At 50.2% G+C, this 23,310-nt stretch overlaps 1 protein-coding gene across 1 annotated transcript in view; it reads right to left on the bottom strand.

Moving 5' to 3' along the window:
• Positions 1-23,310, bottom strand: part of MDGA1 (MAM domain containing glycosylphosphatidylinositol anchor 1) — a 145,377-nt gene that overhangs the window by 9,160 nt on the left and 112,907 nt on the right. Inside the window, exons 11-14 of the mRNA XM_054195985.1 lie at positions 19,799-19,976; positions 18,691-18,714; positions 11,313-11,465; positions 9,982-10,116 (exon numbers count right to left, since the gene is read on the bottom strand). Of these exons, the coding sequence (XP_054051960.1) occupies positions 9,982-10,116; positions 11,313-11,465; positions 18,691-18,714; positions 19,799-19,976 (490 nt within the window). The remainder of the gene's footprint in view (positions 1-9,981; positions 10,117-11,312; positions 11,466-18,690; positions 18,715-19,798; positions 19,977-23,310) is intronic.

The following is a 23,310-nucleotide window of genomic DNA, read 5'->3' as shown; positions in this document are numbered from 1 at the left end:
ACTTCTATCTGGCTACAGGGAATTTTCTTTGGATTTTACTATGGATTTAAAAAATCAAAGAAACAAACACATTTCCACCCCTGACTTCCTAAACCACCGTCAAATGAGGATGGGCTTGAAGCAATATCCCCTGACGCGGCAAAGCCAATTGCACAGATTGATCTATGATCCATCACTTTCTGACCTGTCTGGCATGCATATGAATTTTGGGATGGAGGGAATGGACCAGCAGAGAAGCAACATCACTGCGCTGTAAAGAGGCAAAGCGGACACGTGGCTGGCAACTGGTGGTGGTGGGAGGAACACGCTGGTGGCGGGGGACACCTGGGGCATTCAGGCAGTGGGGTAAACGCAAGGTATGGTCATGCCTGCCTCGTGATGAGGAACACGAGTGCTAATGGGAGGAAGGCAGGCAAACTACAGCTCCAGTTCCTTCTCTCCAGCATATCCCCACCTGTCTGTGTAACGGAGAGCAGATGGTGATGTGGCAGAAGCAGACTTGCAATGGAGCTATGCTTGAGCTCTTTTGCTCATTTGATCCACAGTCTAATTAGAGAAAGTGTTGGCATAGAAAGATGAATGATACAAGACTTCTATCTTTGATGCTGTGTGTACAGAACAAAATCCTGCCACCCCTTTTCACGGAAAATTCCCTCAGAGGTTGTTTGCGACCTGCAACAGGCTTTCTAAGTGCGGACAACAGGATATGGTTTAAGGAATTCAAAAAAGGGAAAAAAAAAAATCTCCACGCTCCATAGCATTAAAATAATGCTATGTCAGAAGAACAAAAGCCCATCCAATTTTCAGCCAGAAAACAGAAGAGGGAGGGTACAGAGTCTGGCATTTAGAGGACAAGAATCAGGAGTCCTCAGTCTTTTCGCCAACCTCATGTCTGATTCACTGTGCCACCTTGCTTAAGCCTGTACTTAAACGCTTTTCAGGGCACAATGCGGATGGATTACGGCCTTCCCTACAGGACAGATGAGGTGTCTGATTCCCAGCCCAAGCCACAGCCCCTGAATGCTGCTGTGGGTGGCAGCTGTGCTCCCAGGTGTCAGCTCGCCGCACTGCTGTGCTGCACGGTGCCTGCCCACGGCCAGCGCAGGAGCCATTGTGGCAATCCACAGCAGATCTGAGCAGCTGGGCTGCAATACAGAATCACAGAATCACAGAACGGTTCGGATGGGAAGGGACCTTAAAGATCATCTCGTTCCAACCCCCTGCCATGGGCAGGGACACCTCCCACTAGACCAGGCTGCTCAAAGCCCCATCCAGCCTGGCCTTGAACACCTCCAGAGATGGGGCATCCACAACTTCTCTGTCTAAATCTATCTTCTCAATCTAAATCTACCCTCTTCTAGTTTGAAGCCATTATCCCTCGTCCTATTACTACATGCCCTTGTAAAAAGTCCCTCTCCACCTTTCTTGTAGGCCCCCTTCAGATACTGGAAGGCCGCCATAAGGTCTCTCTGGAGCCTTCTCTTCTCCAGGCTGAACAACCCCAACTCCCTCAGCCTGCTGGTGAGATGCACCTCGTCATGTCGGTGGGGATGCACCTGCAAAGCCCTGACTCCTCCAGTGCAAGGCAGGCAGTTCCTCTGGGCAGCAAAACAGCCCAGCCCTGCTGCCTCTTTGGCCTTTATTGTGGCCCTAAGCCTCCCAAACACCACACCATCTCGCCCTTAATTTAATGAGCAATTGTGGGACTATTTCTGTGCCATTTCTGGTGGGCACGTGGGGCAGGGGAACAGAAAGTACACAAATTAGCCTTTATGGGGCATGTGATGTGGAAGAGGGGCTGGCCCCAGCTACAGCTGCTAGCAAAACCACCTGCACAGGAGCTTGGTACGTCCAGATGGGGCTCTTCTGGGGCTCCAAAGGAGATCCAGGGGGTGATTTAGTGGGATCAGATGCCTATTTGTCCTGAGTAGGAAGACAGCCAGCATTGGTCTTTGTCAGACACACCAACCTCTCTTCTCACCTGGCAGCCCGCATCACTCACCACTCTCCTGAAGCTGAGCACTGCAGATTAGAGCATCTAAATTAATCTCAAACCCCAGAATGGACTGGAGATGCCAGACCATGATTTCTCACTAAAAAGACCAAGTCCAAGGAAGGGCTTGAGACCTCCTCTGGTGAAGCAGCTGTGAAGAAGAGCCTCCCTAGGCAGTAGTGCTGGCCAGCCCATGGACAGGATCATTACGCTTGCTCTGTACCTCAGGCAAGTGAGCGGCAGCAGCCCATTTTTCTTCTCCTACAACGTTTTCTGGAACCAACCTGTCTGAAGGCAGCCAAGAAGCTCCTTCCCTCTTACGTTTGCTGTACCTGGTGGTCACCAGAGGTGCTGGGTACAACCTTAGGGAGGAGAGGCCAGCCTGGGGAAAAATGGGACTATGAAGAATGTAGCAAGAAGGAGACCACCTGAAGGCAACTCTTCCCACCAATTTTGCAGACTCAAGAAGTGGAGCGAGCCATAGCTGCTGTGAGGTCTGCTTGCTCCTTGTTCACCCTCTGTTTCGTGACATGCCCAGATGACTCCAGGCAAATGCTCTCTTCTCCCAGCTTTGATAACGGACCCTTTCATCTTTGCCACCAGAGGCAGCTGGGTCCTTTGCGCAATTCATGTGCTCAGCTCTCAGACTGAGAGCACGCACTGTGCTCAGCTCTCTCAGACGAGCTGAAACAGAAGTCTGCTTCATAGACACTGCCAGGTTTAAAAGAGCACAACAGCCAGAGAGGGGGAGTCTGTCTGCTTCCCTTCTGTGGGCAGGCTTTGCAAAGACCTCCGCCAGAGAGGAGGGAGCCTCCCAGAGCCCCCAGAATACACGTGGGGGGGGGAGTTCCTGACAAAATCACTGCAGAAGCAGATGTACTTACGCTGAGGAAGACTTTGCGTGTCTCTTCTCTATCCCTATTAGCAACCTATTTCCCCAGCATCTCCCAGCCTGTGGTCTCTCAGTCCCAGGAGCCAAGCACAGGGCAGCTGCACGGCTGCGGGGCTTGGAGCAGATGGGCTGTTTTAGTCCGATGCTGAAGGCAGCAAGACAGCAGGAACGAGCAGCTGAGATCGCATATTCTTCCTGTTGAACTGAAGACACCACTCAAAATCCGTTCTCTGGCCTCCTCCGCTGCCTGACCCAAGGAAACGTGAGAGGTGAATGTTTCAGGCCTGGGAAGTGGTTTGCTGCAGGAAGGCTGTTAGAGTAGGCTGTGTTCCCAGCTTTGAGGCAGGATGCATTATAGCAAGAGGATTCTTTCCCGTTTCAGGCCTGGCTGTACTTTCATCAGAAAACTTCCAGGGGACTCACTGAGGCAGTGAGACTCCCAACCTGGATCTGCAAACTCCATCAGTTCAACTGCTGGTGTGCCTGTCATCCCTGAAGAGCTCTCTTTGGGAGATGCAGTCACTCCTGGAAGTAATGGTGATGACTGACACTTGTTGAGAATTTTTTTATTTTCTGGGAAGCATTTCATTACATGTTACAGGATCATGTCTTGTTGAAGCTCAAGAACAGATTCAGATGTTTGCACAAGTAGTGCAAGATAGTTGTGCACTCTGCCTTCCCCCCCCTGCCCCCGGCCTTTATCCTGTCAGAGCAGCCAGGAGGGTCTCCAGATGTGCACCTGGAATGACCAACTTCAGTCTCCACTTGAACAGTTATGGCTCTGGTGAAATAGGTAATGGTCCATGGAGAGAACAGAAGAGTGACCTGGGAGTGCTAAAGGAGTAGCTGGATATGCACTGAGAGCTCCCATTTCCTCTTAAGTGTCTGTTAAGTTTTGTATCTAGCAATTTCAGGGTCTGAATAATTGATGCAACACCTGATGTCTCAGGAGACGATCAGGTTGCAGCAGTACATCCTTACAGCTACCCACCTTTGCGCAAGGCTCCTGCTGCTGCTGCTGCTGCTGTGAGCAACGTCGGAATGGAAAGACGCTTTGCTGAGAGCCTCGAGGAAGGGAAGGGAGATAGAGCAGCTCCCCACCAGATGAGTAACAGTGACTCAAATCAAGTGAGCAGAAGCAAAGATGATCTGTGGGAATTCAGGCCATGTGCAAATGAATTGGTGTCACCACACACCCGGTGTCACGGGTGTGCCCGTGAAAACCTTCCCAACAAATTCTGCAGTGGGAATGTGGTCAGATCACGACTGGTAAGACAGAAGAAGAGGACTTTGGAAGGTGGCAACCTTTCAGTGGCTATCTGCACCTGGAACTTGATTCAGTGATGCCCTTTTAGTGAGGGGCAAGAAAAGGCAGGGATCAGTGCACCCAGATTCAAGGTGCTAAGCACAATGCCTGCATCAACATGAAGACACATTACTCATGGAATAAAAACTACATATAGCCAATCCACATCTGAATACCTTTCTCTCCTCTCCATGTCTTCTTCAGCTTTACAGGCCAAGCTCTTTGGCTTAGGGATGAGGTCCCACCTCTGCAAGGCGCATCAAGCATGCTGTTGGTGCTCTTTGTAAGTAAACATCCAATGAAGGTGTAGACACAAAGTAGTTACTGGGCTCCAGCGAGAGTAATTGAAGAGAATTCTCTGCCCTTAGTTATGCAGGAAGTCTGATTAGATGATGTATTGGTCCCATCTGGTCTTAATAATCTTTAAGTCTATGGCTCTACTCCAAAGTTTACTGAAGTCTTTAGAGAAACAATGACTTCAACGGTCCTTGGTTCAGAGCCACTGTATCGAACCTACAGAACTTGAATGACACTTTACAAATATGTGGTTATCTTGCCAGGTACTTACAATCCTTTCTCATGATCATGGTATTTGACTAACTTCCCCCCCACAAAAAAGCAGATACTACCAGAAGAGACCACAGTTTATCCAAAGGGCCCATTCCATAGCCCACAGGAAGCTGCTGGATGTCTGCACAAAACATTAGTCAAATACACATCTATTGATGGAAGAATGAGAAAAGCCAAGAACCCATCTGAATAAGTGGAAAAAGAAGGAGTAATAAAAACATTGAATACATTTTTTCATTACAAACTGTTCACTTAACTCTAACTGCAACTTGTTTTCAAGAGCCTAGAAGGAAGTGAATCATACTCATTAGGAAAATCAGCCTCCCCTCAATCAATCCAGTGATGTAATCTGTACCGTGTAGAGTTATCGCACTGGAGATAATGGCATGGATTTCACGAACGATGCATTTGTATATAAGGCAAACTTTATACATCCAACACAATGTAGTTGCCTCCAGGGCACCACCTGGATAACTGTGTGCAGCAGCAGGGTGCTGCATTCATAAATGAGGTTTGGGTAGGAACGAGGGAGCTATGGTGTTGAATCTTACAAAAAGGATGCCTTCATGAGTAGTTTACAATTTCATTGGCAGCTTCCCATCCCGATTATTAATAGGCCAAACTTAGCTGGGGTGATCAGATAAGGTCTGTGTCAGCACTAAGCTGGAACAACAGCACCTTTAACCCTCCATGAGTTTCACGGATGCTGGACACATGCTAGAAAATAAGCCTGTTCTCTGATTGCTGGAGAGGAAATGGCAAAGTGCAGAAGACCATGACACTGCTAGAGCACAAGGGAGCCTCAAAGCACAAAAAATTGCAAGCCAAAAGCAGGGTCTTCAACATTGCTTTCAACCAGGTCCAGCTCTGGAAGCCCAGGACCTGCCAGTTTCACTACAGGATGCAGCTGATCAGTCCCATCTTGGGAGGTACCTCAGGCTGAGGTGGGGTCTTTGCCTTCTCCCCTCTCTGAGGCTGTATCTCGTCGTAAGCCTTTGTGCAGTGACTACTTCTATTAAAAAATCAGAAGGAGGCTAAAAAAAGCTGTTTGAGTACATCCCACATCACTGCTTGCATGTAGGTACTCCTGTGAGCAAAGGAACTCCTTGGCACAAGTGTTTTCCCCATGAGCACGGTCACTGGCTCACGGGATAGGGAACGTTAGCTATCACCGTGTACCGTGGGGACCACAATGGCAGCACAAAAAGTTAAATCCTCTGTGGCTGAAATTTCCTCCTCCCTCTGAGCAACCGTCCCTCTGGGGTCTGACCCTGAATGCATCTCTTGCTGCAGGGTCTGTGAGAGCATCCAGCAGCGGGCAGGAGGCCGTGCAGATCATAACTCGGCCACCACCGAGCTAGGAGACGTGAGAGACGGGTGTCAGGGGACAGTAGTGGGAGCAGTCCTCTCCTGAAGAAAGCAAGCAATTCCTCATTTGATATATATGTGTGCCTGCCGCAAGCAAGACACCCTCGTTCTTGAAAGCCCAGTGGAAATGGGATTTCTTTCCTTCCCCTCCTCCTGATTTTTGTGTTTGGGCTGGCAGGATTGTAGGGTAATGCGAATGTTCGCTCCGGAGGGGGCTGGAGGAAGGAAAACCAATGACCGAATAACTCCAGAAGAACGGGAATTGCCTCCAGGGAGCTCCCCTTCACCCTGCTCTTTCATCAGCTGAGAGATATTCGACATCACCCTGCTCTGCTCGTTGCTGAATATTTTATACCATGGCTACAAACGCTCCATTTGTATTCTGTCTCTCTCTTTCGTCATATCTATTATAAACGAGTAGTGTCTGGGAACTCTCCCAGGGAAGATTTGCCTGGATGGCTATGGATATTTTATAGTCAAATTGTGAGAGTAAACCAGCTTTCAAGTTCTGTAGAGGGGGGGGAAAAGGTAATAAAAGGCTTATTAAAAAAATAAATAAATGTCGGGATTTTATACGGCTGCTTTTCATAGTGACAGAGCTTCGGTTTGCTTCCAGCTTCGTGGAGCTTCCACGATGGAGCTGGAGCTGCTAAGAGAGCCTTGGGCTGGGAGATGTCCTCTTGCTGGCACTGCCTGCCAACAGGAGCAATCTGATACGCTCTTGCTAAGTGCTACAGCCGGTTCAGCAGGGCTGGCGTCTGGCTTGGTAGGACTGGGCTGCCACTAGGTGAGCCAGGGCTTGGGGCCGTGTCTGCAGGCGTCAGGGACTGCTGGCTATATGGGAAGCAAGACATGGCCCAGGGTGGTAGCCACCCCACCTTTACATTCATATTGTCGCATATGTGACACAGGTAGGAGACCAGGGTCTGTCTCCTCATGAGACAGTAGAAGTCCGAGTGAGGAGCCCTGTATCTGAGAGGGGACGCTCTCCTCCAACCCAGGGCTAAATAAGAAGAGCTGAAGAAACTTGCTTTGCTCTCAGGCAGGCTGCCACTTCCCCAGGGGACTCTGAGAGCACTTCAGCCACCAAGGGCATCGAGCCTGGCACCATCCGAACAAGTGACAGCCTTCTGGCAGGGTTTCACAACCTCCGCAGAAGCAAAACCAGCCAGGGAGTAAGCAACGTGCATTAGAAATGTAGATGGAGCCATTAGACCTGCTGGTGAAACAGAGCGTGTCCCAAACGCGGGTTCGTTCGTGCGTGCGCAGGGATGAGGACAGCTATGCCAGAGTGCCGCCAGCGTGGCACTAAGGGAAAAGACCAAGTAGGGTAAGAGTTAGTAAGTAGCATAGCGAGAATGACGAAAACCAGACAATTTTAGGATTACTAGGCATTCTGATTTTTCCTGGAGAGGTCTCAGTCTCACCCTGGTGCCCCAATATGCAGAAGAGATTACAGAATATCACGACTGGCCCTGAAAGAAACTCCAGAGTAGAGAGCAGATACAAGGTACTGAATTTCAATTTGCAGACAGATATATTGTAGGTTCGCTAGATGAAGCCATGTATTCCACGGGCCAAGAGGAAAAGAACTTTTTTTCTCATTTCTTTCTCTTTCATTCTCTGACTCTTATCTAGCCAGTCTAATTTTAAAATAATTTATTCGCTCTCAGCTCAGCAGCACCCACCCTAGAAATCATCATGTGGCATTAATGAGTCTATCCACTTTGCACAAATTTCGCAGCCCCTTTGTGCAATAAGGGGAAAATGGGGAGCAGGAAGGGGCAGCAAACTTGAGTATGAAGGGAAAAAGCAACAGATATAAAAGGCATCTGACGCCAAGGAACAGAAAATGGCACTCAGCAGCTTTCTTAGGTCACAGTAACTCTTGGGAGTCACTGTATCTTTTGCTCTGGGCAATTCATGGGTGGAGCAAATGAATAAAGAGTTAAAACGCTAAAAGCCAAAAGCTTGTAATGAATTGATTCCCTGGCATGTCCAGTCCACCCCATCTCCAGACAGACCACCACATGAGAGCTGTAAAACAGGGTTCTCTTCCAAAAGCAAGCAAAAGCTGACGGGCTTTTACTTTGCCCGTGAAATGAACTTGGAAATATGATGCATAGCTGTATTCCTAAAGGAAACAAAGCAAGAGAGGCCTCCTCCCTGATCATCTTCTTTCCTGGCTGGTTTCCCACCGGTCTGGGCCACCCTTCATTGCAGTCACAAAGGATGAGATCCCTTTCACAGAATCATAGAATCATAGAATGGTTCGGGTTGGAAGGGACCTTAAAGATCACCTAGTTCCAACCCCCCTGCCATGGGCAGGGACACCTCCCACTAGACCAGGCTGCTCAAAGCCCCATCCAGCCTGGCCTGGAACACCTCCAGGGATGGGGCATCCACAGCTTCCCTGGGCAGCCTGTTCCAGTGCCTCACCACCCTCACAGTAAAGAATTTCTTTCTAATATCTAATCTAAATCACCCCTCTTTCAGTTTAAAAACATTACCCTTGTCCTATCACTCCACTCCCTTGTAAAGAGTCCTTCCCCATCTTTCCTATAGGCCCCCTTCAGGTACTGGAAAAAGCCTCCAGGGAGAAGGCAAGGCTGACTGACCACAACTGCAGGGAACAAAAGGGAATTTGCCAGCCAGCCTTAACAGCTGGGCTCTGTCAGCTAAGCAGGACCAGCAGGTCCAGGAAAGCCTGGTGTGACCCAACGCAGACAGTGCTCTGCCTGAGCGACCTGCCACCGCCAGTACAAAGACAGTGCAGAATAGCCCATCTGCAGGGGGAATACAGGGGGGTGCAAACCACCTCCGACCAGACTCTAAGGGCAGATGGAAAATATGAGCCCTCAGAGAAAAGACAGAGATGGAGACCTGCTCGGTGAACCTCAGCCCAGCCCCTACCCCCCGGCACCCACCGGGTCAGGGTTTCAGCCTCGCCCCCACTGAGAGAAGGAGATCCCAGATTTTGCAGCTTAACTGCTCTGCTGTGCCACACACACGCCGAGATGTGATGCCAGGGCTCGGGAGCGCGTTCCCTCCCAATGACATCAACGGTGCCAAGCAGAGAGCTGTTAATTAACCCCGTTTATTGAAGGGCGGACACATTCCTGCCTGGGCCCTGATTTTTCAGTCAGGCTCCAGTCCAGCAGGTGATTAATAACCTAGCGTGCTGTGGGAAGAGTGCATCTATTATTCAAATTAATGAAATTATAATCAAGAGGTGACGAATTAGCAATTGCTCCTTGACTGGATATGGAAACTCATTAGTGTGCCAGGCGCTTCTGGGGTGCTCGCTGCACTCGGAGGCTTACGGTTAGAGGGGAGGGAGTCAGGCAGAGCAGACAGGTCCTCGGCACAGCTGAGGGAACACGCGTCCTGCCCACGCGGTGGCCCACCCTGCAGCCACCACAGAGCACTCTGGTGCCACAAAGCCCCTCCACCTCTGCCTCCTCTCCGATGGACAGACTGGTGTCCTGCTGCCTGGAGCAAGTGGTTGTGGCTGTGAGCAGGGAAAATAAGTGCACGCAGGTACAATGCTCTTTTTTGTGGAGGGTAGGGAGCCTTACGCCAGAGGAGGAGGGGGCCGGGGGGAAGGGGTGAAGACTGCGAGATACTGCCCCGAGGATGGGCTGCAACAGCCTCACAACCCTGACGTTGCTGGAGTGCGGGTAAGGGACAAGTATCCAAAAGCAACAGCCCACCCTGGCGCTTTGAGGACTGAACTAGGACTCCCACCCTCTGGAATCACCAGACACAGGCATAGCTAGTGGAGCAGAAGCTGGAGGTCTTCCCCGACATCCCACACCAGGCTGGGGTTGTCCTTCCCCGCAGGGTACTCACCAATGTGCTTCCCGTACATGTGGTAGTAGAAGGAGACACAGTAATACTTGGCAGTGATGTTGTAGAGGGGGCTGATGAGCCGGGCTTTGTCTCCCGTCACCCGGGGCCGGGAAGCCTCAATGAACATGTAATAACCTACAGAACGAGAGGGAAAGGTGGGGAAAGGCAGTGTGCACTGCGTCTCCCTCCCTGCAAACCACGGGATGCCAGAGGCTGGGAGATCATCACTGCTCCTCTGAGAGACATGGCCTTGCTCTCCCCGTCCGCTCTGCAACCCACTGCGATCCCGGCCAGGGACACTTGCGGGATGCCTGCGGCGCCTCCCCTGCCTCGGCAGCATCTAGGGGACCCGCTGTGAGCCCATGCAGCAGAAGAGTCCCCGAGCATGCAGACACACATCCAGCCAGCTGCAGAACGAGCCTTTCTCCTGCAGCACCAGCAGCCCCAGAGCCGACTGCTCTGTGCAAGGAGAAAAACGGAAGGAGAGAAAAAACGGAGGGAGAAACCATTCCAGCCTAATTGCTCTGCCTCAAGCAGAGGAAGAGAGGATTCGGTATATCTGGCCTAAACAATATTGTTATCTAAAGAGGACAATACCAAAGTAGATGTTAACAAACTAGGGAGGAACAGATTAGCTATTTAATTTGTTGGCATCGTTTTCAATGCTCAATCAGGCTGGTGTACTGAGTGCTAATGGGAAAAGCCATTTCCTGAGCTGGCCATTGGATGTTTCCCATTTTTTCTGTGCTCAAAGATCTGTGCTTGCGTATAAATTCCCTTTCCTCGTTGGAGAAGGGAGAAAGTAATACCCAGCTAAAAGGGGAGCATGATCTCCATGCACAGCTAGCATGAGCAATACACAACACCAGTCTCCTCCATCCGGGGTGAGGCACTAGCTGTAACCCCACAGGCAGCTCCCACCTGGTCTCTCATGCTCCTGTTTGGTGCTGAGAAGATCTATTTACCTCCCCAAGACCTTCTTTGAGGAAACAGCTGGCTAAAACCAGCAGGGCCGCTTCTAGGTGTTAGAGATGTTCTCCTACTTGTTTATCCTTTTTTGACTTCAAAATAAGCATCAAATGGGACAAGGGCATTAGGCAGCAGGCAATTAGCTGGTAACAGGAACTAATGCTCACACCGTTCCCTTAAACAAAGTCGTGGGCGTTTCAGTTGTGTGTTTAATGCCAATCAGTAACATGCAAATTAACTGCCTGCTCCCTGCACCCCACGCGGAGGAGAAGCGTGTTGTTTGGAAAGCAAATCAGCGCTCCACCAGCCCCCAGAGCCACAGGACTCCCGACAAGCCAAAAGAAACCCAGATGTGTGCCTACCCTCTGGCGTACCGCTGATGTCTGTGGGGGGCCCGGTGTTGACGGTGCGCTTGGGGTTCTGGGTCAGGGCGTTCTGCCGGGTCCAGTCGAAGTTGTCCATCTTGTCCTGCACGAAGCCGCAGATCTTCTCGTCCTCGAAGCGGCAGGTGTTATCTGCGGGTAAGGGAAGGGACTGGTCAGCGGCAGCTTTTCAAACCCCCTCCCCAAGGCTGCCGGGGTGCTGGCAGCAAGACGGAGGGCATTCCTATGCCACCACTGCGGCTCTGCAACAAGCTGGGGACAGACGGGCAGCCCCCGACCTCAAGAGGAAGCTGGAAAGGAATATGCCTGTGATTAGTATGATTATGGAAGGGCTAATCCAGGTTGATGGATGTGATGATCTGACGAAATGGAAGAAGGCTATTAGGGCTAAAGAGACAGAGAGATTCTGCTGGGAGGTCTGAGGGGGCAAACGTAGAGGAGGGGGAAAAGAGCATTGAAGGCAAACAGGCCACAAGGGCTTCTAAACCAGAACAACTTGATGGGAGAATAATTCCCCCAGGAGAGAAGAAAAAGCGCCGACAGATGACCCCGCCTTCGGGTTATATACATTAAACTAAACTATGGCACACATGAAAAAAAATCAGCTGTGGAGAAGAGGTCAGCTCAGTGCTACAAATGTGTCATTTAGCTAGAGTATGTCCAATTTATACCAGCTAAAAGGCACATTTGATATTGCAGCTTATGCTGGTTCCCCTAACAAAATGAGTCATGTAGGTAAAAGATTTTTATGTAGGATCAACCACACGTGCAATAGGGCTCAGTTTTATTACTACCCGACCAGACAGTCACACCCTACAGCAATATTGTAAGACGGGTGAAAAATCTTGTGCATAGACATAACCCAATACGGACTTGCAGAGACTGGAAAGAATTGGACTTGAGCAGGCTGAAGATGGTCCTCCATCTCTAACCTTTGTGGTAAAAAGGTGGTTCCTGAGCCACAGAACCAAAGGCCAATAAACCGCTTTGCGCTGCTGATACAGTAGGGGAAGGATGGAGGAAACAGGCAGAAGGGAAAGCAAAAACAGGTCCAAGGCCCAATGAGAAAATTGGTTTGTGTTCTGAAAGGTCCCTGGGCAGAAACCAGAAGTGGAGAATGTGCTGAGAGTGGGATCTCAGACCTCACGAGTGGCACAGACACAGTGAGCACAGATCTCTTTATCTGCCGCCTTTATATAAGAGCAAGGAGGTGTGCTATGAAACCGAAAGATAAAGTACTTAAAACCCATGAAAGAACACATAGAGAAAGGAAAAGAAGACTCTTGCTAAGGGCTTGGGATGTGCTAGAAAGCTCATCCACAGCATGCTAGCGCAAGACTCAACTTTTTGGGGTTTACCCCCCATGCTGTTCCTATTATCATGCCCAGATGAGGAGAAGACCAAATGCCACTTGGACTCCCGCATTCCTGTATCTTCAGTGGTGGTTTGCTCTGGTCCCTGGGCAGGAGGCTCTCTGTCCCTAGCATGGGTGACTCTGGCAGGACATGTAGGGAAGAGCAGGGTCAGCAACCTATGGGCTGGACGCCAAGGATGGGATGGGCAAGGGCTGCTTTCTGCAATGCCAGGGCCAAAAGCTCCAGATATGGTACACTGTGATGGTAGGAGCCTCACACGCCCACCATGCACACCAAAATCTGCCTTCTTGTACCAGAGAGGAGAGATTACCCAGGAAATGAACAGCATCCCAGAGTGAAGAACTTCCCGGTTCCTACCCTGCAGCTAAGGCCCTCCTCATGGGGTCTCCAGGCTGTTGTTCCCCCTTCTTTGCCTGGCTCTCTCCAGCATCACATCAAAGCAGTGAGAAAAGAGGAGGCAGCCTCCTGCTGTGGCCCGCAAAAAGGTCTTCGCCACCACAGGTTGGGCACTGTGCTGCAAGCCAAGGGCTTGGTTCACAGACCAGGGCAACTGTTTTTTCTGTAAGCTCAGCAGGAAACGCCGCTCCTGCGAGCTGAGCACAGCCATCGGGAGCTCGGCTGGGCTGGCCACTTAACTGCTGATTAACCCTGGCTAAGTGCTTTCCGTTCAATCCGCTCATTTCTAATTAGCATCCTAATCCAAATTAGCCACTGCTCTGTGGTGCCGAGCACAGGGGGCCACATGGCAGCTGGAGATGAAGGAGCAGGGAGGAGTGGGGAGCGGATGGTGGGGTAGATGCCTGTGAGGTCTGAGTCAGGGCAACTAGGTGGGTTGGAGGGGGCCTCTTTCATCCCCAGCACAAGGAGATGGAGGCAGAAAAGGGTTAAAAGCAGCTTCTAAAGGTTCTTCCCCAGCCCTCGTGGCTGAGAGAAGGGAGTTCATGGCTGTACCAGACACCCACTGGTCCTCAGAGGAGGGACCAGAGCCCACAAGCTTTCTGATATTGCTGGGTTGGTCTAACACCCCTGGCTTCTCTCCATCGGACTGAAGACAAGCATTTGCATGGCTTCTGCGCACAGGTTGCCAGCTACAGTTAGAAGACACAAGTTTTCTCTTACAATGGCATTATCCTATGCAGCAGGATCCACCGTGACTGTCCTTTTGCAATCAAAGGGAGAGTTTGCACCTCTGACCCTGTTGTGCATGTGGACCTTCAGAGGAGAAAGGTGACACCTTTCTCCAGTTCAAAACTCCCTTAACAGGGAATATCAGGTGGAAAGCAGAGCTGAAAGCTGTAACACAGAGGTCAGCCAGGTAACTGACTGAGAGGGAGCAAACCCACAAAGGACAAGGCACAGAAACCAAAGGAGAGGCAGATTAAGGAGAAAGGCCAAGCCCGGGTGGAGATCAGAGCGACCTGTGCGAGACAAGATGACTGAGGACAGTATTCCCAGTTTAGCACCAAGGCCTGATCGTGCCAGCTGATGGACTACTGTGCCTCATTTGTAAGAAGCCCCACACACCTATGGGATGAGTCTGCTCAGAGAAGAAGACTCGAAAGCTCGAAGAGAGCTCTTTTAATGCCAAAAGAGGGCCCTGACTCCATCCTCTCCTTTCACTTGGGTGCAGCTACTTCCAGGAGGCAACACATCTGGCAGAGAACATAAAACAGAGAAGGGTCCTACGCACCGCAGATACCACAACAGGATCAGGCTTATGTGCAACACCATTTGCTGTGCGGGAGTTTGTAACGGCAGCACATCGCCTCTGCTTAGCTTGGGATCTCAAGGCACTTTGTGACAACTAATGAACAAGGCTTTTTAACATCTCTGTGAGGTAGGAATGCCTCTTTCTATATATCTCCTGCACTACGCTCGGGGAAACAGATGCACAAAAGTATAGAGAGACACGTTTAAGGTCACAGCAGGTGGTGCGAAAGCTGGAAACAGAACCCAAGTGCTCTGACTCCTGGTCCTTTGGTTTAAAACAAGCCACAGGAAGGCAACGCTCCGGCGTTTCTCCGAGCTAGAAGTGGAGGTGCCCAGAATAACTAGGAGGTGTTCGGTGTGGTTTGGGACCCCACCAATGCCTCACCTCTGGATGGTTATCAGCAAGGCTCACCAGGACAAACCTGAAAGAGCCGTCTGAAAATAAAACCTTTACATGACCTGCTGTGTCTCCGAGGCCACAGCAGTGATCTAATTGTTGACCTCGGCTGCGTGAAGCAAAACTTCTTGCAGGCTCACACCATCTGCCAGGGATCCTGGCTCAGCACCGCGGCGCAAAGGAAGCTTCCCGTTTAAAAATTAAACAGTGGATTTAAATATTGAACACAGAAGTTGTTCTCTGGATTGTTAGAGGCGAGGTGGAGGTGGCAGGGGAGCTGGCTCCTCAAAGGCTGGAGTTAGCGCCGTCTTCACCAAACAGATTTCCTTGGCAGGCTTTGCAGTGGCGGCAGCTCAAAGTGCAGAGATGTTTGCTCCCGGTTACAGACACCTCCCTGCCTTCCCAGGGGAGAGACCCTCTGCCATGGCTATTAGCATTTCTTGTTGCTTTGCCTTCTTGAGAAACATAATGGAGGTTTTCATTTCAAGTCCTTAGGGGGAAGCCATGCCTGGTCCTAAAATTCTGGCTGCCAGATGAATGCAAAAAATAATAATCCTATTCTAGCTGCAGACTATGGGTGAACAGCAGATGGAGCGCACTTGAATAAAATTGCCTTCGTCATTTAGTTGTGGTCTGATGACTGAAACTGGCTTGGAGCACAAGGGACCATGCTCCGAGCCTCAGCTCTGTTGCAGACCTGCTGCGTGACCCACAGGCTGGCACCTTCTCTCTGGAGATCACTTTCCCCATCTAGAAGATGAAGACAAGGAAAACCGTATTGCGACCTCAAAGTATGTTGGGATCTAAGAAACAGCATTTAACAGCCTTTTCCACGGTAAGTTTCTAAAGCATTTATAACCAGTCATGGAAGAAAGCTTCACAATACTGTAACTGGTTGGGTCATACTGGATTGCCATCTGCTTTAATATCTCCATCTGTGACAAGGAGATAATATGGCCCAGACAATTCTATTTGCCATCATGATACAAGGAATTGGTGGCAGTCACATTTTTTAACCTCTGTGTTACGTTACACGCATTCCTGAGGAATGGGCACAGATTTGAGGAATCCCACTCTGAACACCAGGCTCGCGTCTCATTCCCACATCTTCAAATGAGGTCAACAAGCTCAGATTCCTCTGGACTATGAGGCGTTATCAGAGACGGGACACACAAGCACTAGAGAGTAAGCAATGAGCCAAGGTAATCTACAACAAACAGCATCTGGTACTGATCACCACCCACCGTACTCATCCATGATCCTGAAATATTTTAGAACCACAGGCAGCCAGACTGCAGATATATGAGAAACGTAGCAGTGTTGCTACTCAGGAAGGGCAAGACACACTGGCCAAGAGAAAAAAAAAAAAACACCGTCAATCTCATATGCTTCTTAATGTCCTCATCACCAAGGTTGCAAGGCTACATCTGCTGGAACCAGGGAAACCAAACCATCCACTGCTGATGAGTAGGAATAGCTTGAGGGGCAGCACCGCAGGGTTTCGTTTAGAAAGTGAAGGCTATATCCAAACAAAATTGCAGAGGAGAGGTAAGAAGGACAGAGCAGATTCCCCAGCACTGGAATTTAGTCATGACATTAAAACAATCAGTTATTCTAAGAGACCTTTAAGGTAATACCTCGAAATTAAGAAAATTCTAAGACAGTTTTTTAAAGATAAATTCTGGATTTTAGAACCAGATTAACTGATTTTTAAGAGTTATGGTCAGTCTTACTGCTAACCTCTAAATCCTTGAAATCCTCAATGTCTTCTGTTCACTTCCCCTGCTTTTACTTTGCTTTTGCATTATAACCCCAGTACCTGGCTCTGTAACCACGCCACATGCATGCCTGCCCCAATGTCATTAACATCTTATTAGGCTGGGAGAGAAAATGCATGAAGAAATAATTGTATTAAGTGACTCGCAGAGTTTGTAAATTAATCACCATTGTGCATGCCCTTGGATCAGGCTGCCAGAGGCATTAATCATCTAATCTTTGCCTTTCACTTGAGAGCTCTCAATGTTTGCTCCCAGAATTTGGCTGGGCAGCCTAGCGTGAGGATACCGTTACAATCCTGTCCAAACCCTTTTCCCTGGGGGTGGTGGTAGCAGGGGAAGTGGGAAAATAAGAGGCAGTAGCAGGGATTTCCATGTCACTGAGATGAGAGTCTGGGAACCGAGCTGTGGCCCAAGAGACAGAGCTAAGAGCCTTTGGGCTCATATTTCACTGGCAGCAGGCCTGAAAGGAAGGGGCATCTCTGAAAGCAAGTGTGGTGGGTGCAATTTTAGGCAGTCAGTCTCAAGGCATGAACTCACAGGCAAGACCCTGATGACTAGCCCAGAAGTCCCAATATCCAGCACAGGCTGAGTAACTCGTATCAAGGAGAAACCCTAAGTGTTGGGTTTACTGCATGAAAGTACAAGCGTGGCTGAGTTATTCTCTGCCATAGGCAAATTTCACGCAGTCGTTCTGGTCTCAATCAAGCTGCCAAAGCAATCCCAGGCGAGCACTATGAAGGCTCAGTCTACGAAGATCCCAAGAGATTGATACAATTAGGACCGAAGTTGCTCTGGCGTTATCAGTGATTTATGTAGTGTAAAAGAGCAAGTGGCAAAAGGCCAGATTATGTCACGTCCTCCTGCGGGCTGGCATGCTTGCCTCATCCAGCGAGTACTGAGGGAGACATTCTGGAGTGGGTCCCTGGCAAATCCGCTCGGTGTTTCCCAGCAAGTCTTCTATGGAGAATGCTTAAAGAGGATCAGAAAGTGGGGACAAGCAAAGCAAAGGGAATGAGGAATGAGAGCCACAAAATCCCTCTGACTGTAAGAAGCTCCTGCTCTCAGGCAAAGCATGGTTCATCAAACCATCCTCAGACTGTGACCTTCCAAGGGTGAATGTCTCATGGCTGCCTTTACAAGATAACCCCATACCCTGATTCCTGGCTTCTCCTTCCCACTGCTACACTGCAGTGCAGCAGTAGCACTTGCCTACACATACCCAGAGTAACAAATCAAAAGACTGAATGCTGACTCAGCAGCTGGAAATAGGGAGAAAAAAACAGCTACATGGAACCACCTGCTCCTCATGGACCACCAGCAAGTAGTCTGCCCGTCTCTGCCCAAGAGCGTTGCCTGGGCTTATATCCAACAATTGAAGAAAAGGGACTTTGTTTCATCCCCTGAAGATCACTCCACCATTACTTACAGCATGCTAGAAATCCTCTTTTATGCTCGATGGGCACCATCATGTTCTTCTTCAAGACCATCGTTCTGAAACATTGTGTATTCTGCTCTCAAAATCAATGGGAACTCTGGGTGCTCAATAAAGATGGGCCTGCATCTTGGTAGGAATGACGACAAATTAAATAAGCAAGTAAGCAGTGATGACACTGGATGGAAAGAAGAAAGGGACTGTGCTCAAGGAGTCTGCAAGAACAACCAGATCTGAGCTGGATAATGCTCTATACCACCCTGCAGAGATGTCAAGTGGTATCTTTCCTGGTCAGAAGAGGATGGGGGGCATGCATTCCTCAAACACGGATATTTTGGGGAACATATAATAACTTGATCACTGGACGCAGACTGACAGTGTTAGGGGGAGGGTGGGTTCAGGATCACAGCCCATCCAGCCACGGAGACAGCAGGTGTGAGTGGGAGGCATATCTCTGGTGTGTATCTCCTCACAATAATTCAAGGTCCAACAAATAGCATGCTTACTGGAAGCAGCAGTGTAAGCAATTTCATCCTCTTCTGGGGAAAAAGATTTGGCAAAGCCAGCTGTGTATATTCCAGCTGTTTGGCTTTCCTGATCTGCTGGAGCACTTCACTAACAGGCATTACATTCAAAACATAAATACAAAGGTCTTGTTGCTTACCTGTTGGGTTGGGATAGTTGATTGCTGGAAGAGGAAACAGAAAAACAAGTCAGAACAGCTAGTACTCTCTCAAATCGCAAATCACAATCAAAGTCTGAAAATAAAACAAACACATCAAGAAAGGTCATAGATGCACTAATTTCCTAGCAGCATCCCTGTGAAATAGCAGCGCTCGGTGGTCTGCCTTGGTGATGGAACAAGATGCTGACTCTCTGATGTAAGCAGCAACAGACCTTAAAAAAACTTCACCTCAGGGGTGACCCCAGGATTGCCCCGGGGAGCCCTTCTGGCAGTTTCTTTCTAGAGCACCCACTGGGATAGCACCCACTTAGATACCAAAGCCTGGTGGCTAAGAGGGACATCAAAACTGTTTGAGGCACTGTGGAAGTTTGAGACAACAGGTATACTGGGGACACCAGACCCGTTGTCACTCCACGGGACAAGAGGGTTGTGTGAAATCATGCAAACACAGGAGGGAGGGGGATCTGTACTTCCTGCTGAAATACAGGGTCCAAACTCCTGAGGGGAGTAAAGAAATCATAGGGTTGTGGGAATGGGGAGATTTCCGAGCTGTTGGGATGCTGGGGAGAGAAGCACGGTCAATGTATATCAATGGGATGATCTGGGATTCAGGGTATTGGACAGAGCTACAGGTTTACTAGTGACTGGTCAGGAAAGGAACCGTGCATTCACATCTGGAAAGAACCGAAGCCCCCTGAAATCCTCTGACTTTTATGGACATGTGGCTAATACACAGTGTCCAGTGGCTGTCCTCTAAAACACACCATTGTGCCACAGGAGGCTGCAGCATGGCTTTACTGGGGACTGGGGTTTTGGGGCTCTTGCTGCCCACAGAGCAGAGGGTGCAAGTCAGTGCTGCTGAGTGAAGGATGCGTGGAGACTGGCCCTTGGACGTCTCTACATATTGCTCTGTATCGATGGCAACAGCCAAAATATGGCCAAACGTGATAGCACTGTGCCATTAAAACTCCATAGAGCAGCAAGATCCACCCAAAGGTCACAGGAGACGATGTCTATGCATGCCCATGTCCCTAGGCCTGAGGCTCGGACCTGCTCTTGTAGCCAGGACCGAGGAGGAGACACCTACGTTCCATGTACCGGATGATGCGGGCAGCCATGTCTCCAGCCCCAAAGCTGGTGATGGGCGTCAGGCGAACTTCATAGCTCTGAGGCACTTTCAGGTTGGGCAAGATGTGCTCCAGCAACAGGCCTTTCTCCATTTTCTGCACAGGAATGAAGGTTTGGATGGTGTTTCTCTGAGACAGCTGCATAGAAAAAGAAACCACAGTGTTTCGAAAGTCCTGAAAATGGAAACCTGAGGGATGTTATCCACCATCTAACACCCTCCTCTTCCTATACAAACAAGTACACTTGGCTTATCAATGAGATCTTCATGCAGAATCAGTTTGAAAATTTCCACCTCTGGTACAAAACAGTGAACAGGAGCCTGAGCTCTCCCTGAAGGGAAGCCTTGGGAGTCCTCGTGACTGGGGGGACAACTTGAACTACGGATCCTGGAGCAACTCTCTGTCAGAACCAATGTCTCCAAGAGGGGAGGAATGAACCCAGCTTACCTCCATTAGTGCACTAAGCATTAGTGCTTATTATTAGTGCTTGGCATTTCACCAAGATACCCTTCAGTTCGCAATCACTGCTGCAGAATTCATTCATCTGCTGCCTGGGCCCTGTGGCATTTCATCTGGTGCCTTGCTGGAACTCCTGCCATGCTTCCTCAGCACCCTTCCACAGGATCCACCCTTGAATCCTAGCCCACGCTGCCTCTGCAGGCCAGAGCAAGGGGTCTAGTTCGAGTCAGCGTCCTCTAGAGCCACCAACAGGCTCCCTCTTTCTCTGGTGCCCTCTGAGGAAGGAGCTGAACCATGCTAGCTGAACCACACCAGCCTGAGCATTGTTCAGTCTGCTAAGGCAGCAGGAAAGTTTCAAGAAAACAATGGAAAAATATTGTCAAAATCACCACCACTAAAAATGATGAATTACGTGTCAGTGAAACTTCCCTGCCACAGTCATGCTTGCTTGGCGGGGGAAGGACAAGAGCAAGGATTGCATTGTGAAGATACAATTTCCAGCCTGTTGCTGCGCAGTGTCTGGATCCTTGCGGCAAGATTTGGTCTTGGTATGTTATTGAGGATGATGGCCCTGGCAAAAAGACGGTTGGCAGGGCTTTCTGTGGCCCACTGTTCACTGTCCCAGACACTAAGCCTCCCCCTGCCTCTGATATAGCCTCAAGGCTGACAGGATTCATCGGAAAGGCAATTCTCCTTATAGGCAGGCTCAGCGTTTGTCATTAACTCTGAAGTTACAGGATGACTGGTACAGGGATGCAGGGAGGAAGGTTTACAGCAAATCTGTCAGTGTGGAGAGTGTGGGGAAAGAGACGTTCAAAACCCACCTGGACGCGTTCCTGTGCAACCTGCTCTAGGTGACCCTGCTCTGGCAGGGGGGTTGGACTAGATGATCTCCAGAGGTCCCTTCCAACCCTACCATTCTGTGATTCTGTGATCCTGCTATGGTATCATTTTGGGGGAGGGACTGGCTCCCAGGAATCCATGGCTGCATGTGTTTCTCACAGCAGACAACAACTTTGTACCTGCCTTAAACAGATCAGGGTGCAAGTTGCTTGAGCAACTGCTTTCTGCACCGTCCTCCTCCTCCCCCCATAGGCAAGATGGGTCGGAGGTCTGGGAACTGCTGTGGTGCCTTCCCCTAGCTTGGTCCCTTCCCGCAAGGCACCTAGGAGCCATGCCGGTGGGCAGGACCAGGGTAAGGCCCCTGGGAACCAAGCATGAACTTGGCACCGGGATGCTGCCAGGATCCATTCGCATCAACAATGCCCCATCTGCGGGCACGGAAGGTGAGCGCTGATCCAACTGGCATGCCCACTGCTCAGCCCTCCCATCTGCCAGCCCTCCGCGCCGCCACTCTGCCAAGCAAGAGCGGAGCCGGCTCCCAGTGGCAGCGACCTCACCTGGGATCATTAGCACCAGATCCCCAATTATCTGGGAGGAGAGGAGGGGTCGCAAGGCAGAAGCAGGCGGCTGGTGCAGTATGGCTCCTGGCATGGGGCTTTTTGGGGAGCGCAGCCTGATTTGGGGGTGGGGGGGCTGGTGGCAGCTCTGCCCCACAGGCTGCTGTGAGTTGGGGCACTGAGAAGGCAGCCAGCAGGTTGGAGGAGGTCAGGAGCCATTTCCCTTGTCTGGACATAACCTTTAGAAGAGAAACAAAATGGAGAATTGGAGAGAAGCCCAAGGGTGAGATTCAGACAGTGCAAATTCCACCTCAGCTGGGAGTTAGTTGGAATTTGGGTATCTAAAGCCTCTGGGAGCAATGTCAAATCACTTACACTCCCGCATCACCTAATCCAGGACAAACCGAGAAATCAGCCTCCAGTCTGGCCTGCAAAGCCCTAGATCCGCCAGTCGAGTCTATCCTCAGCAGCACGTCGATTTAACCAAATAAATACAGAGAGCGAGCGAGCAGACTGGAGTCCAGCTCTAGCCCTGTGAGGAGGCAAACTGCAGCCATGCTCACTTGGGGAAAATGTGTGAGGGGGTGCAAGGGGGGCATCTTGGCTCCCCCCTCTCCCCTACCTTCTCCTCTACCTTCTCAGGCTGCTTCTCGCAGTCGTTTGGCCCTGATGTGCAGAAAAACATGCCTGTCTTCCCCCCGAGAAACCATCCAACACAGAGCCCAGGAGAAACTCCCTTTGAGAAAAATCCACTGGCCCATCAATATGCAACTCCATTCCTGCTGGGATGCAGCTGGAAAAACATTCCCATGGGCCTACAGAAGGCAGTATGCCTTTGAGGCCTCAAAGGAGAACGCTCCAACAACCCATTAATTTCACTTATGCTTTAGGGTCTCCCATCATCTCCCACCATACAGGCCATAGTTGCACTTCAGAAGTTTGCGGGCAAAATCAACATTTAGCACCAGCTGAAGCCTTGCCCAGAGCCCAGTTATGTGTCTGGAGGTGGCACTGGCCTTTCAGCCACCACTGATAGCTTTTCACACCTCCATCCTAGGACAACTAGTGGGTCTTACCCCCCAACAAAACACTTCAGACCCAACTCTTCTCTTTGCCTGTGTCCTGGCTCTATTCAACCCACAACGTGAACAGACACAACAACGGGCTGCCAGAGAGGCTGCCCTCCTACAGTCCCTACAGCCCTGGCATCCCGACAGAACTGGCCTGGGATGTCCTTAGAAGGATGGGCTCTTCTGGGTGAAAAACAGCATGGGCCAAATGTGTCTCCTGGGCTAACTGCAGCCATCAGGAGAAAGGGCCAGGTGCACTGCCAGCAGAGTTTAAAAGGCATGAAATTAGTGCAAGGGAGAAAAAAGGGGCCAGCTCCAGCCTGCTTTATGCACGTGGAGCCCGTGCCAGCTTCCAGTTGCTAGCACAGGTCCAGCAGACAGTGACATTAAGGCCATGGTCTGGCTCTGGCTCTGCCTCCCCCTCCCTAAACATCCTTTGCCTCCCTGATGGCCAGCAGTAAGTCTGTGCAGAGCTGCATGCATCAGTCCAGCAGGAACCCATTTTTTTAATCCTCTGCTGCAATAGCCGGCTGCTGCACTCAT

The sequence above is a fragment of the Rissa tridactyla genome, chromosome 3, assembly GCF_028500815.1.
Source record: "Rissa tridactyla isolate bRisTri1 chromosome 3, bRisTri1.patW.cur.20221130, whole genome shotgun sequence".
NCBI classification, from domain to species: domain Eukaryota; kingdom Metazoa; phylum Chordata; class Aves; order Charadriiformes; family Laridae; genus Rissa; species Rissa tridactyla.
Note: the sequence above shows the minus strand (reverse complement) of the source record. Positions and strands in the feature narration are given on the sequence as shown.